The 12,537-nt window shown below is 41.3% G+C and overlaps 2 protein-coding genes across 2 annotated transcripts; both read left to right on the forward strand.

The window, feature by feature from the left end:
- Positions 1 to 319: 319 nt before the first annotated feature.
- Positions 320 to 4,510, forward strand: vps28 (VPS28 subunit of ESCRT-I). The gene is made up of 10 exons (XM_067255706.1): positions 320 to 365; positions 931 to 998; positions 1,143 to 1,171; positions 1,403 to 1,440; positions 1,541 to 1,630; positions 1,712 to 1,817; positions 2,429 to 2,530; positions 3,010 to 3,063; positions 3,155 to 3,246; positions 3,486 to 4,510. Exons 2-10 carry the CDS (start codon positions 959 to 961, stop codon positions 3,604 to 3,606), a joined length of 672 nt encoding a protein of 223 aa, XP_067111807.1. The 5' UTR covers positions 320 to 365; positions 931 to 958; the 3' UTR covers positions 3,607 to 4,510.
- Positions 4,511 to 4,879: 369 nt separating this feature from the next.
- On the forward strand, positions 4,880 to 12,477 carry mapk15 (mitogen-activated protein kinase 15). Its single transcript, XM_067256027.1, has 15 exons — positions 4,880 to 5,005; positions 5,243 to 5,336; positions 6,158 to 6,256; positions 6,509 to 6,538; positions 7,434 to 7,524; positions 8,205 to 8,335; positions 8,539 to 8,702; positions 8,979 to 9,118; positions 9,209 to 9,266; positions 9,505 to 9,642; positions 9,891 to 9,996; positions 10,706 to 11,063; positions 11,184 to 11,314; positions 11,477 to 11,629; positions 11,857 to 12,477. The coding sequence occupies exons 2-15, from the start codon at positions 5,268 to 5,270 to the stop codon at positions 12,049 to 12,051; spliced, it is 1,863 nt and encodes a 620-aa protein (XP_067112128.1). The 5' UTR covers positions 4,880 to 5,005; positions 5,243 to 5,267; the 3' UTR covers positions 12,052 to 12,477.
- The last annotated feature ends 60 nt before the right edge of the window (positions 12,478 to 12,537 follow it).

The raw sequence follows: 12,537 nt of genomic DNA on the forward strand, positions 1-12,537 counted from the left end.
CTATTGTGAAGCTACTTGCGTACCTTGTTGTAGAGATGCTGTTCTTATTTTGATTTTATGGCAGATTGCAGAGACGCTGTTGATGTCCTTGTTCTATTTAAATATCGCGCGCTCAGACTCAGAGTTGCCAGAATGTCCTTCTGTAAATGAGCGTCAGTCAACTACACGCAACCTTTTTTCAAACCATATGTTTTGTGCGCAAAATATATGAATAAAATAAAATGTAATGGAAATAAAAATCGTTAAGATAGCACTCTTAAATGTAGTAATTTATAGTAAGGCAAATGGGCAACCTAATGTATTTTCGGTTGGGGTCCTTCATTTCGCTAGTTGTTTAGGTTGACGTCACTACATTTGGCCAAGGGGTGAGTCTCAAATTATTAACAATAAATGTTGATCTGTGTTTGAAATGTCCGTGTAATAACACACGAAACACAACACGCGGTACTAACTGTATTTCACACGTATTTTTATACATGTTGTTTACAGTATATAAGTACGCGTGTTTGTATCGGCTAAAACAATTCACAAAGGAAATGGAGGAGGCTAGTTTAGCTGAAAGCTAATGTTGTGGCTTATTTATATGCTAGGTACTTATGGAAAGCTACATATTATCGCAATAGTTTGTGCTCATCTAAATTAACGGTTACCTGTTAAGTATTAACGTGTAGATTTCTGACTGATATTAGTTTTATTGGTAAATTAGGTCCTTCCAGCCTTCAGCAACTATAATTTTGATTGTGGTTATCATTAGCCTGCTGTGTCACTTTCGATTAAATGGAAATGGTGTCAGATTGACCCAATGATTAGCCTACATTATTCCTGAATTATCTGCTGTACTATTGTATGCTGTAATTGTACTTTGCTTTGGATATAAATTCGCCTAAAATAATGTAAATTTAATATCAATAACTTTGTTGTTAACTACAGATCATCTCATGAGACATCGGCTGCCACCATGTTCCATGGAATAGCAGTTACAGGAGGGATTGGAGGAGGTAGGCACTGTAACCTTAGAAAGTTTTTAAAAAAAGGGTGTCCCTGTCATCTTGTACTGTTATCAGATTATTATGTTATGTATTACATTTCCTTTACTCATAGTCCTGATAGTTCTAACTCTTTGTATGCCGTTTGTTTTGTAGCCCCTGTCAATAAACCAGAGTTGTATGAGGTAAGTCTCCCCACTCGTCGTCTTGTATTATTGTAGTTCTAGCCATGTAATATCCAAATAACATTACTGGGTTGAGATTGTTATGTCTAACAAAATACAATGTTGTCAATTAGAAATGCTGAGTTAATACTTGTGTGGTATTGCAGTTGTGGTTTGAGATGGTTTTTATCTTTCTTCTATTGGGAAGCCAAATCACGCCTGTTGTAACGCATGTTTAAAATCTATTCCTAGGAAGTAAAATTGTATAAAAATGCAAGAGAAAGAGAAAAGTAAGTGCCCTTTCTATCTTGACAAGGCTAAAAGTGTCCCAGCTTTCTTGTTACCTGCGGTCATTACATGAAGCCTTACTATCATCATCTTTTTATGGAGGTTTGACAACATGGCCGAGCTGTTTGCTGTCGTCAAGACCCTCCAAGCTCTGGAGAAGGCCTACATCAAAGACTGTGTCACTCCCAATGAGTGAGTTCCTACCTTACAGCATCTCAGAGTGTCTGGATGGTTCTGTGTGGACTTGGAGACTGATTGGGGTGTCTTACTCAGGTACACGGCTGCTTGCTCGAGACTGCTGGTCCAGTACAAGGCCGCCTTCAAACAGGTTCAGGGGTCGGATGTGGGGTCCATTGATGACTTCTGCAGGAAGTACAGAGTGAGTTGTTTTTCTGATGTTGTCGTTGAAAGGCAGCAGCGAGAGATCGTTGTGTTTTGGCTAACGAGTGGACTGTCCTTGCTCGAGCTCGACGCTGCAAGGGTTGTGCCCGGTGATGACGGCGTGAATTAGACATCATGTTAGATGTGTTGCTGACAGTGGCAAATAAATGCTTGCAGACATAACTTTTCTGTTTAATACGGTCTTCTTACAATTGTCATCAAGTTTTGGAAATTATAGGAAAATTACAGGCATATCATAATACCGCAGTTTGTGTGTGTTGGTTCAACACACACAAACTGTGGTATTATGATATGCCTGTAATTTTCCTATAATTTCCAAAACTTGATGACAATTGTAAGAAGACCGTATTAAACAGAAAAGATATGTCTGCCTCCTACGGTTCGTAGGAGGCACACCGAATGCTTTGATAAAATACTGCATACTGTTATATACCTAATGTATAGCATTTAATGTGTTAAAATGACTGAACAGTGCCTTCTATTTGCAGTACTCCTATATGAAAACATGTATTAAAGAGGAATGTATAGTATGTTGTGTATTCACTAACACACACTAACATTATTACCACCCACTCTGTTGTTTGGCAGCTTGACTGCCCGCTGGCTATGGAGAGAATCAAGGAGGACCGACCAATTACCATCAAGGATGACAAGGGCAACCTCAATCGCTGCATTGCAGATATAGTATCTGTACGTCTCTCCAGCATGCATGACATATTAAAACCTCCACTTAAGGGTTTCAAATTTTAAGTGCTTGGTTTTGGCTTCTAGTCAGCAAAATGTCAGGGTCATTGCAGCACTTTAAGTTCTTTTTGACTTTGAATGCACTGGTCTCTAAAAAGGAACTTCCATAGGGTGGAACAGATTGGCTTTGCCACTTCTGCATTTGTCCAATAGGACCATCCATGTAACAACGAAGACCTACTAAAACTGACTGAAAAATGTGGATGGCTGTTATGGCTCCCAGTACTATCCATAAAACAAACATTTGTTTGAGGAAACCTTAAACTGCCTGTAAATGCTTCACAGGCAAGAGCAGTCATATACTGATCCTCCCCCGAGAACAGACATGTTAGGATCAAGGTTATGAGTGCATGTACAATCTGGACAGTAGAAAAGTCTGTCATATTGTGTAACAATATTGTTATTTCCCCCTCTCCTTCCTTTAGCTCTTCATTACTGTTATGGACAAGCTGAGACTAGAGATCCGGGCCATGGATGAGGTACATTTTCCTGTCCTTAATCATCCCTTCTACACTTGATCATGTTTGATTGGTGGATTGATTGTTTGGGTTTGTTTGTTTTGTTCATCAGATCCAGCCTGACTTAAGAGAACTTATGGAGACCATGAATAGAATGAGCAACATGCCACCTGACTCTGAGGCCAAGGACAAAGTCAGCCTTTGGTAAGAAAGAGATTCATTCATAATATTTAAGCTATGAAACTGCTGCATAAAGCTTTTTATATACAACATTTCTTTGTGCTAGTGTTACTACACCACCTAATTTAACATTTTATTGACACATTTCTACATACAGCATGCAAGAAGCACATTGTATGGTTATGTAGATTTGAACAAATGGTCTGTCAATCAATGTGTGGCTGTCAATCCTGTGATCACATGTTTGTGATCTTTCTCCCTAGGTTGACGACCCTCAGCAGCATGTCTGCCTCTGATGAGCTAGATGACTCTCAGGTGCGCCAGATGCTGTTTGACCTAGAGTCGGCCTACAACGCCTTTAACCGCTTTCTACACTCCTCCTAAACTACAGTTCCAATCATCCATTGGGACCGTTCTGACTTTGACAGCATATATTATATCCCCTCCACTTTTTAGACTTGTCCAACTTCTCTGGTGCAGACCCTATCCTAGCTTCGAATCAGAGCAGCACTTGATGTTGTGGCCTTGCTCAACGGGGTCATCCTGTACAGTGTTGTTCCAGCTTGTCACAGCCCTATAACAAGGCTCCCCAGCCTGTGTGCTTGACCAAATTCTTTACTTCTGTTATTTTGACATCAAAAAGCCTGGCTGACTTTTGTTAGCTAGTTGCGCAGAAGACAGTTAAGTCTTTCAGAAATATTATTGGAGATGGGTGTGTTTGAAAGGCTGACACAGCTAAAGCCTTTATATGATTGATTTTTTTAATCCACTGTCTTTTGTGAAGCATGTTATATCTTGTTGGGGGTGAAATGCCATGTTGTGTGATAAATCTGTGAACATGACTGCAAATTGAAAACGTATAATCCGCAATAAATTATTAAAAGTTTAGGGTGATTAGTTAGATAAACATGAATCTGTTATTTCAGACTCTCCCCTGACCTCCACTGTTGGTTTAAGTGCACTCAGGTGTAACACCCTAATCCCCTTTTTTTTCCTGTAGGTGAAATACATTTTATTATTTTCTATGTCTGTATTTTTTTTCCCTTGTTGCCCCCTCAATACATTTTATATTAGCACTATTTGAGAACATGTCTAAGTCATTTTTACTTTAGAGGGTGTTTTGGGGTTTAAATGTATTTGATAATGGGGATTAGTTTCTCCAAGGACCATAGTAAAGGTTTTTAACCCCTTAGTTAGGATTAGGGAAGAGCACATTTATTAAGATGTATCATTGTACATAAAATAAAGTGAATAAAGCATGAATAAAAGAAACACCTTTTAAAAACAATTCTACCTCCAAACATGGCTTTAATTTAATGCACACACAATATGATCAATCTTAGCCCTCAAGGGTTAACTGTTGTGCCTTTTGCAATTGTTACATTCTGATATGAAGTGATACCCTGGACTAAATACTGTATTTATTTGTAACCAGGTGAGGGTAAAATTAGACGGTGGTTCCTTTAAGAACGGGTAAGGCTGCATAGATGCGTCTCCAGGACAACAAACGATCACAAAAAATGAGCAGATATGCTGGTTTGTCTCCAGCTGCTAAGAGTCGCGGATATCTAAACACGCAGCTGGAATGTAATGGTTATCTCAGTTATTTCGTTGCTTTCAAATTACACATGTTGGTGTTGCTCAATTTCTGAGGGTGCAATGTGTGGATAAGAAGTTTATCAGTAATTATTCATTCCTCAGCACTGTGATTGATAAAAACAACGAGCGCTCAGAAGTCAGCTAGATACACAGTACAGTACTGTTGCTAATGCTAAACAAAAAGGTAAACTATTGAGGCTACGTAACCATTTTTGTGAGTTGTTTATCTCATGTATGATAATGAAATGGCTTTAGACCTTGTTTTGTTGGAGGACGTACATGTGTACCAAGCTGAAAGAAGTTGAGTAGTCAACAGCGTTGCTATGAAACAACAGTTTTGAGAACATAAATATTTGTTCAGATCTACAGTACATAGTTAATTGCTGCAGCAAATTAGCTATCTCCCAATTTTGCTTGGCAGCTTGGTTGCAAAGCAAAGGCGAAAGATGAATGTCTCTGAAGTGGAGGATCATGTTTCTTTGAAATATGAAATAAAAAGGAGACTTGGAAAAGGGGTAAGTGGATTATTAAACTTTTGAGTCTTAGTGTTACTTACTATTATGTTCATACATTACTCACATATTGATAGCTGTTACAATATTAAGTTTAGATGTACAGTTTGTATCCAACATGGATGAAATAGAAAAAATGGTCCCCCGTACATTTACACCCACAGTAGCCTACGTCCATGTTGTCACGTGTTGCTAAATGTCAGTTTTACAGCCTTCATTTAAATATCTTTCTCACTGGATCAGGAACAGGTCAACCTTGTCCCTCAGATGGGTGTCAGTATTCTCCCAGAATAGTTGGAATTGTCAGCACATTAATGGTTTGCTCATCATCAGGTGGAGCAACCGGTCCTTCCCCAGTGATTCCCTAATCAACACCATTAATCTGAAGAAAAGATACAGTAATAGGCCTGTTTAAATTAATACCGGTTATTGGCCAACATTTGTTAAACATTATATAAAATGTTATCGGGGTTATTCCAGCCTAAATATTTTCTGTAAGGAATATGTTTTGAATGAGATACCAAACCTTCTCTGGAGTCTGCAATATAACCAGCAGCTGTCATAACCCACTCAACAGCTATGGGTAGCAGGCTGAAGCTGGCTAGCGGTTACCCGCAGAAGTCAGTGGATATTGGTCCCACATTTGACTGAACAGCTGAAGAATGCAATTCATTCTACGAAGCATCACATCATAGTCGCATGAGATGCACATCTTCCTCAGGAGATAGCAGCTATAGTTCCACAATCAGCTATAGTTCCACAATCAATCACAACTAACGAGAATTTAAAACAAGCGTTTCTTCCTTCATCTTTTCTCCGTCAAGGCGTATGGGATTGTTTGGAAGGCTTTGAACAGACAGACAGGGGAGGTGGTGGCTGTGAAGAAGATATTTGATGCATTCAGGAACAGGACTGATGCCCAGGTTTGTACATACAGTAGAGCTCGGTTGATTCAACTTTCTGCTTATAGACAGTTGGGTGATTCTCACGGGGGTAAGACCCCTCGTTTATCACTAAGGAGGCCTGTCCATCTGTATTGTTCTAATCAGGGAGTTCCATACTAGGATTCTGAGCAGCTGACATAACTACAGTAGTTTGCTGACTGTAACATGAGTGTTGTTGTAGTTCATTCTACTTGTGACTCGACTAACTCTCTTTATTGTTTTTCTCCACAGAGGACATTCAGAGAAATCATGTTTCTTCAGGTAAAAATAATCTGGAGAAGGTGGAGTGCTCTGGTGGAGTGTTTTATTTTAGGAAATGTCCTTGGATTAGTCAGCCACATAAGAGCCACATAGTAGCCCTCAGTTCAGACCAAATTGAACAAACAGCACAAACATAAATTTGCCACCATACTGTACATGCATGGAATACACTGGCTGTAAAAATAGATCAATAAATAAATGTTTAATCTTAAATTGCCCTGTTCTCAGTACTATGGTACTTAGCTGAGGATTCTGGGAATTGTTTGCATAATATAATGTAAGATAAGAACACAGCTGTTCTTCGTGTTGTAGGCTAGTAAGTACACACACTGATGGGATGATTGTTACCTTATTTTGTTACTTACAAACTTCCGTTTTGTATTCATACTGGACTGACCCATATCTAAAGCTGGTGGTGCTCATGTTTAGCAAGGCAAACCTGTTTAATGGCTTTGGAGTGTGGATTATTATTGGTTTTGAATGCATTTTGAAATTCGGTGTTTGAGAGACTAGACTCTTTTGGTGCGCAGTTGCACTCAACTGTGAGACAACTGTGAGCTGTTTGATGACTTGGAGGACATGCAAATATTATATATCAGCCTCTCATTTTCCCTTTACCCTCTTTCTCCATTTCTTCCTCCATCTCCCTCCCTCCCTCCCTCCTTCCTTCCTTCCTTCCTTCCTTCCTTCCTTCCCTCCCTCTCCGGGGAAATTGTGTGCCAGAATCTTTAATCAGTCATCTCATACACAAACACCTGGCTGTTCTTTAACCCATGTCCGTAGTTCTCCCTGTTGTATTCTAAACATCGATGTCTTTGTTAGGGTAAACTCTGCGTATGTGCATGTGTGTTACCTCATTTATTTACTTTCCGCTAAACCTTATCTCTGTTTGCAGGAATTTGGGGATCATCCCAACATTGTCAAATTGCTAAACGTCATCAGAGCTCACAATGACAAAGACATTTACCTGGTCTTTGAACATATGGGTGAGATATTTCTTTACAGTGATTTTGAATTACCATCGAGGTTTTACATATTCCACAATACAAAAACATGCGTAGCACACATGTAGTCCATAGCATCACTTTGTACGGTAAACACAGTACCACAACACAAACACACTGAAACACAGCCCTGTGAAGTACACAGCCACAGCCATCCCTAGAGCTGTGCTCATATGTCACAGTCACAGCCCTGTTTTGGGATTTTGATACTCATCGTCACCCCAACCGGGCGGTCAAATTCAATGTCAGCCTTTACATGCGCAAATGACAGGGAGGAATGCAAGCTGCAAAACAAGGGACAAGGATATTCAGCAGTTTTAACTACCCGCTGGAGGGGATGGAAGCACTGCCCTTGGCAGCTGACCAGCCTGCTGAATGTACAGACTAGCACTCTGCGGTCCTAAGCGCTCACACTGTAGAGCAGTTTGGCCGCACCCTCGGGGTGTCCTCCTTCTGTATCCCTGGCACGTGCCATCCTGCCTTTGTCATCGGCTGATTGTGAGGGCTGGCACTTGGGATGGCAGAAGTGATTGGATAAGTGCCGTCCAGTTTGTTATTCATCTGCACATTGCGGAGCACGGTTCGATATAATGTCGATATACTATCTGCAATGATGCAGAGTGGTGTTTACGTTAAGTGTTGACGCATCCTTCCCATTGCAGATACGGACCTGCATGCTGTTATAAAGAAAGGGAACCTGCTGAAAGACATTCACAAGCGCTACATTCTCTATCAGCTCCTCAAAGCCACCAAATACCTACACTCAGGCAACGTCATCCACAGGGACCAGAAGGTGACTGAAAAATTACTGTTTATTCCTGTAGTATTGAGGAGGAATTATTTGATATAATTATATCGGACTGTTGTTTGTTACTTTGTCCTTAAATAAAATAAGAGAATAGAGATCTTTTCTCTGAATGTTTGATATGCTCTCTCTCTCCCCCCCCCCCCCCTCTCTCTCTCTCATTGTTTGACTCTCGCTGTCCTTTCCATCAGCCATCCAACATTCTGCTGGACACAGACTGTTTTGTCAAGCTGTGTGACTTTGGCCTGGCCCGATCACTCTACCAGATCCAAGAGGATGCTGGGAACCCAGCACTGACAGAATATGTGGCGACGCGGTGGTACAGAGCTCCTGAGATCCTACTGGGCTCTACAAGGTTCTGATCATTTACGATACTCTGTCACTGAACTGAAATGTAAAAAATAATAATAATACAAACTGGAAGCTAGATAATACATTTGGTCCATCTGATATTCATTACATAGCATTGCATTTATTTCTGTAAACTGTCAGACGTACAGCATATGAACAGTGTGAAGTACAATGTCAAAAAAAAAGTACAGTAAAAAAGTATGGTACATAATATTATATATCATATTTAATATTAAATATACTAGCATATTATGTAAAACATGATATATGTACATTACAGGTACACCAAGGGTGTAGACATGTGGAGCATAGGTTGCATTCTGGGAGAGATGCTGCTGGGTAAGCCTCTATTCCCAGGAACCTCCACCATCAACCAGATTGAGAGGATAATGAGTGTCATACCTCATCCCAGCCCAGAGGGTGAGGACAAAATCATGCATCCCCAAAGACATCTGAAGCTGTCGGGGGATTTCAATATCAAACTCAGTCTGCGCACATTTTATTTTTCAGATATAATATCCATCAAATCTGAATACGGTGCTTCTGTGATTCAGCGAATGCTTCTGAGGTGAGTCCCGCCTCACAGTATCTTACTGTCTTCCGCTTGTCTTATTGTCATGGGAGCGGCGATCGCTCCCATGACAATAAGACAAGCGGAAGACAGTCGGATAATAATGATCAATCTTTGATGAGTAAGATGCATTACACACCTCTAGCGTGGGACTTTTCAGAGAACACCCTGTCCCTTCTTGCTCAAGCATAGTTGGGGTCACCAGTCTCTCCCTTCTTTGTTGTTTCTCCCCCAGGCCCCAGGTGCCTTTAGGGGACCTGCTGCAGCCCTCGGTGCCTCCTGATGGCCTGGACCTGCTGTGCCGCCTTCTGGTTTTTAACCCTGACAAGAGGCTGACAGCTGCCCAGGCCCTCCAGCACCCCTATGTCTCCAGGTATTCTGGGAATTCTCTCCTGTTCTAGTGTTCGAACCAACTTCGAATGGTTCTGTCAATGTGTAAGTCTGTGATTTCTGTCTAGCTGAAGTATTATTGTTTGTATTTGATTCCTGTTTTCGATTAGACTACTGTTTATTTGCATCGTCTTTGTCCACTGTAATATCCGAAACAATGGTGTGGCCTGTTAGTAGCGAATATCTATCATGTTGGCTTCCTGTTCTTGTGGTCCTCTCCGGTTCCTGAAGGTTCCATAACCCAGCTAAGGAGCCCAGTCTGGACTATGATGTGATCCTGCCGGTTGACGATGATGTCCAGTTGTCAGTGGTTCAGTACCGCAACAAACTCTATGAGGTAAAATTGCAGAGTCATAGTCCTTACTGGTATATAGCAAGATTGTACATGTTAGATCTGGTTTCTCAGATGATCGACGAGGATGCTCAGTCTTAGTTGAATCAAATACAAGTGGCTTTATTCTTTTCAATACAGGTTATACACAGTCACTGGGTATTTCGCGCATGAAAATCCCAACAGTTGCATCAGCACAAGCTTGCTTTATACTCATAAAAAGCCTGCCCCTTTCTAAATATATATGTGTTTTTGCAAGATGACCTGTTGTTACATGTCAATTTTCCTCTCTGTTTCTTGTCAATATTTTATATGCCAAGGGGGCCGGCCTGACATTTAATTCAAGGGTGCAGTTATCTAATGTCCTAATTTGGTTATGGGATAGAGCCCATAAGTTTCTTATTACTTGGTTATCAGTCATAACCAGGCCTCCAAAGCCTGGAGCAGAGTTCAGGGTATGAACATTTGTTCCATAACTTTCCATTTAGATGGATACTATGTTTTCTCTACAACAATCTTTCTCTCAAGGATCTCTCCCAGGTCAGCCTGTTTCACATAAAGGCAGACATGGCTTATTTAAAGGAAGTCGTGAATTATCCAAGGGCGGTCTAAATTCTCTAGGGACAGTCATACAGTTTTCCGTTCTAACATACAGAATCTATAAATGTTTTACTAATCTAAATTCACTTACCTTCATGTTTTGTCCTTTGAAAAGATGATTCTGGAAAAGAGGACCAGCAGAAGGATGCCAGCCCAGTCACGGCAGAGGGAGAAAACCAGCTCTGGAACAGATTCTGGGTCGGGTCTTGATTGTGATAGAGGAGACAACGGCAAGGACATGCCCAACAGGGAGGACAATTGTGCAAAGGATCCAGTCTTAGTGAATGGAGTTGGAGGCGGGGACAATGGCAGCAAACTGCCCCATGGTGTGGCAGACCAACTGGCTATGAAGACAACCATGTCCAAACCCACCCTGACACATGCACCCAACCAGTCAGCTGAGGAGGGGGCCAGCCCTGCATCCAGCCCCATCACGGGCAAGACCACCTATAACCCGATCACACATGCTCCCAGTGAGTAGAAATCCACACATACCCACACAAATGAATGCATGTTTGCAAAAAATATAAATAATAATTAGTCAGACAGACGTGCTTATCTAATTTCCTCCTCCTATGTCTTTGGTTGTTCAGATGGTTTTGTGAGAAGTCCTTGTGGGCCACCTCACTATCACCGATCTGGAGCGGCTGGAAGAAAACTGGTGCGGCAGACTAGCAGTGAAAATGTAACAGTATCTTCAACAGAGGGCACGAACGCCACCGTTGTAAGTACCATAGGGTATAGTCATTCATTCCAAAATCCCTCTGCACTCGTTTTTGGTGACCTTGAACACCAATGAAAGGCTGGGCTGTCTGCTGCAGAACATACTGTTCAGTTAGAGTGTAATCTGAAACGTTCCTGATGAAGTTTCATTTTGGTTTCTAAGTCTATGGAGCAGATTCTGCACCGTGGCCGCTCTGCACCTGTGGCTCGTACCCACTCCTTCTCACTAGCCCAGTCAAATCCTCAGAACAACCCTCTGGTCCGCAGAGATGAGCCCTCTGTGTCTTCTGGGATATGTATCACTTCTGCTCGTCTGGTGAGTCCCTAGTCATTATGCAAACCTTTCACACACTTCCCTCCATTTTAGAATGGAGCCTGCATGCCTGAAAGCAAGATCTCCGTAGATACCAGTTGATCACGTTGTCATCGATTCTCATCACTGGAATTCCTGTCAAGGAAAATTTGTTTTGCCCCTGATTCTTAGTCTTTGTAAGTTTGTTACACCAAATGTGACTACAAAATGTATTTTGTGTTTTTGTTTAGAACCAGCGCTCACAGTCTCAAACCCGCGAAGCACGGCCCCCACCTCGGTTCAGTAAGAAGGTCTTCCAGGGACACTCAAACATAGCAGCTGCAGGAGATCCCCGGGCTAAACTGGGCAGCTACTCTCAGGCCTATGGAACCATAAACAAGACAGAGCTGGACAACCTACTCCGAACACGACCCAGCCACCACTAACCTGCTCTAGACCCAACATGCCCACCGGTGCCCTGCTGTGGAATGGACACACACACTAAAACATCAATGCAGTAGGAATGGAGTGGATGCTATCAGAGCCAATCAGCTTGTGCAGCACTTGATGGGCCCCAGTAGACTATGGAAGGGAAGAGAATGAACTTGGAAGAGTATGAGTAGGTCTTCATGATTTCATATTTAAAATGTTAGCCTGTGATTTGGACACAAGAACAAGTCCATTGTAGAATATGTACATTTTCTATAAAGAGTATGATAGCTCATAATAACTACAGTTATATAATTATATAATTACAGGGTGAAGTAAGTACAACATAGAAGTATATAAGCAGTTAAACTATTTACAAAACAGTGCAATAAGCATGCAAATACTTATTGAGGGCAAGAAGCCTTAACGTTCCTAATATTTTGAGACAAACGCCGTCAGTTTAATAATAAACATAATACAGAATATGTGGAAAAGTTTCTTTA

This window comes from Osmerus mordax, chromosome 18 (assembly GCF_038355195.1).
Source record: "Osmerus mordax isolate fOsmMor3 chromosome 18, fOsmMor3.pri, whole genome shotgun sequence".
Classification (NCBI taxonomy): domain Eukaryota; kingdom Metazoa; phylum Chordata; class Actinopteri; order Osmeriformes; family Osmeridae; genus Osmerus; species Osmerus mordax.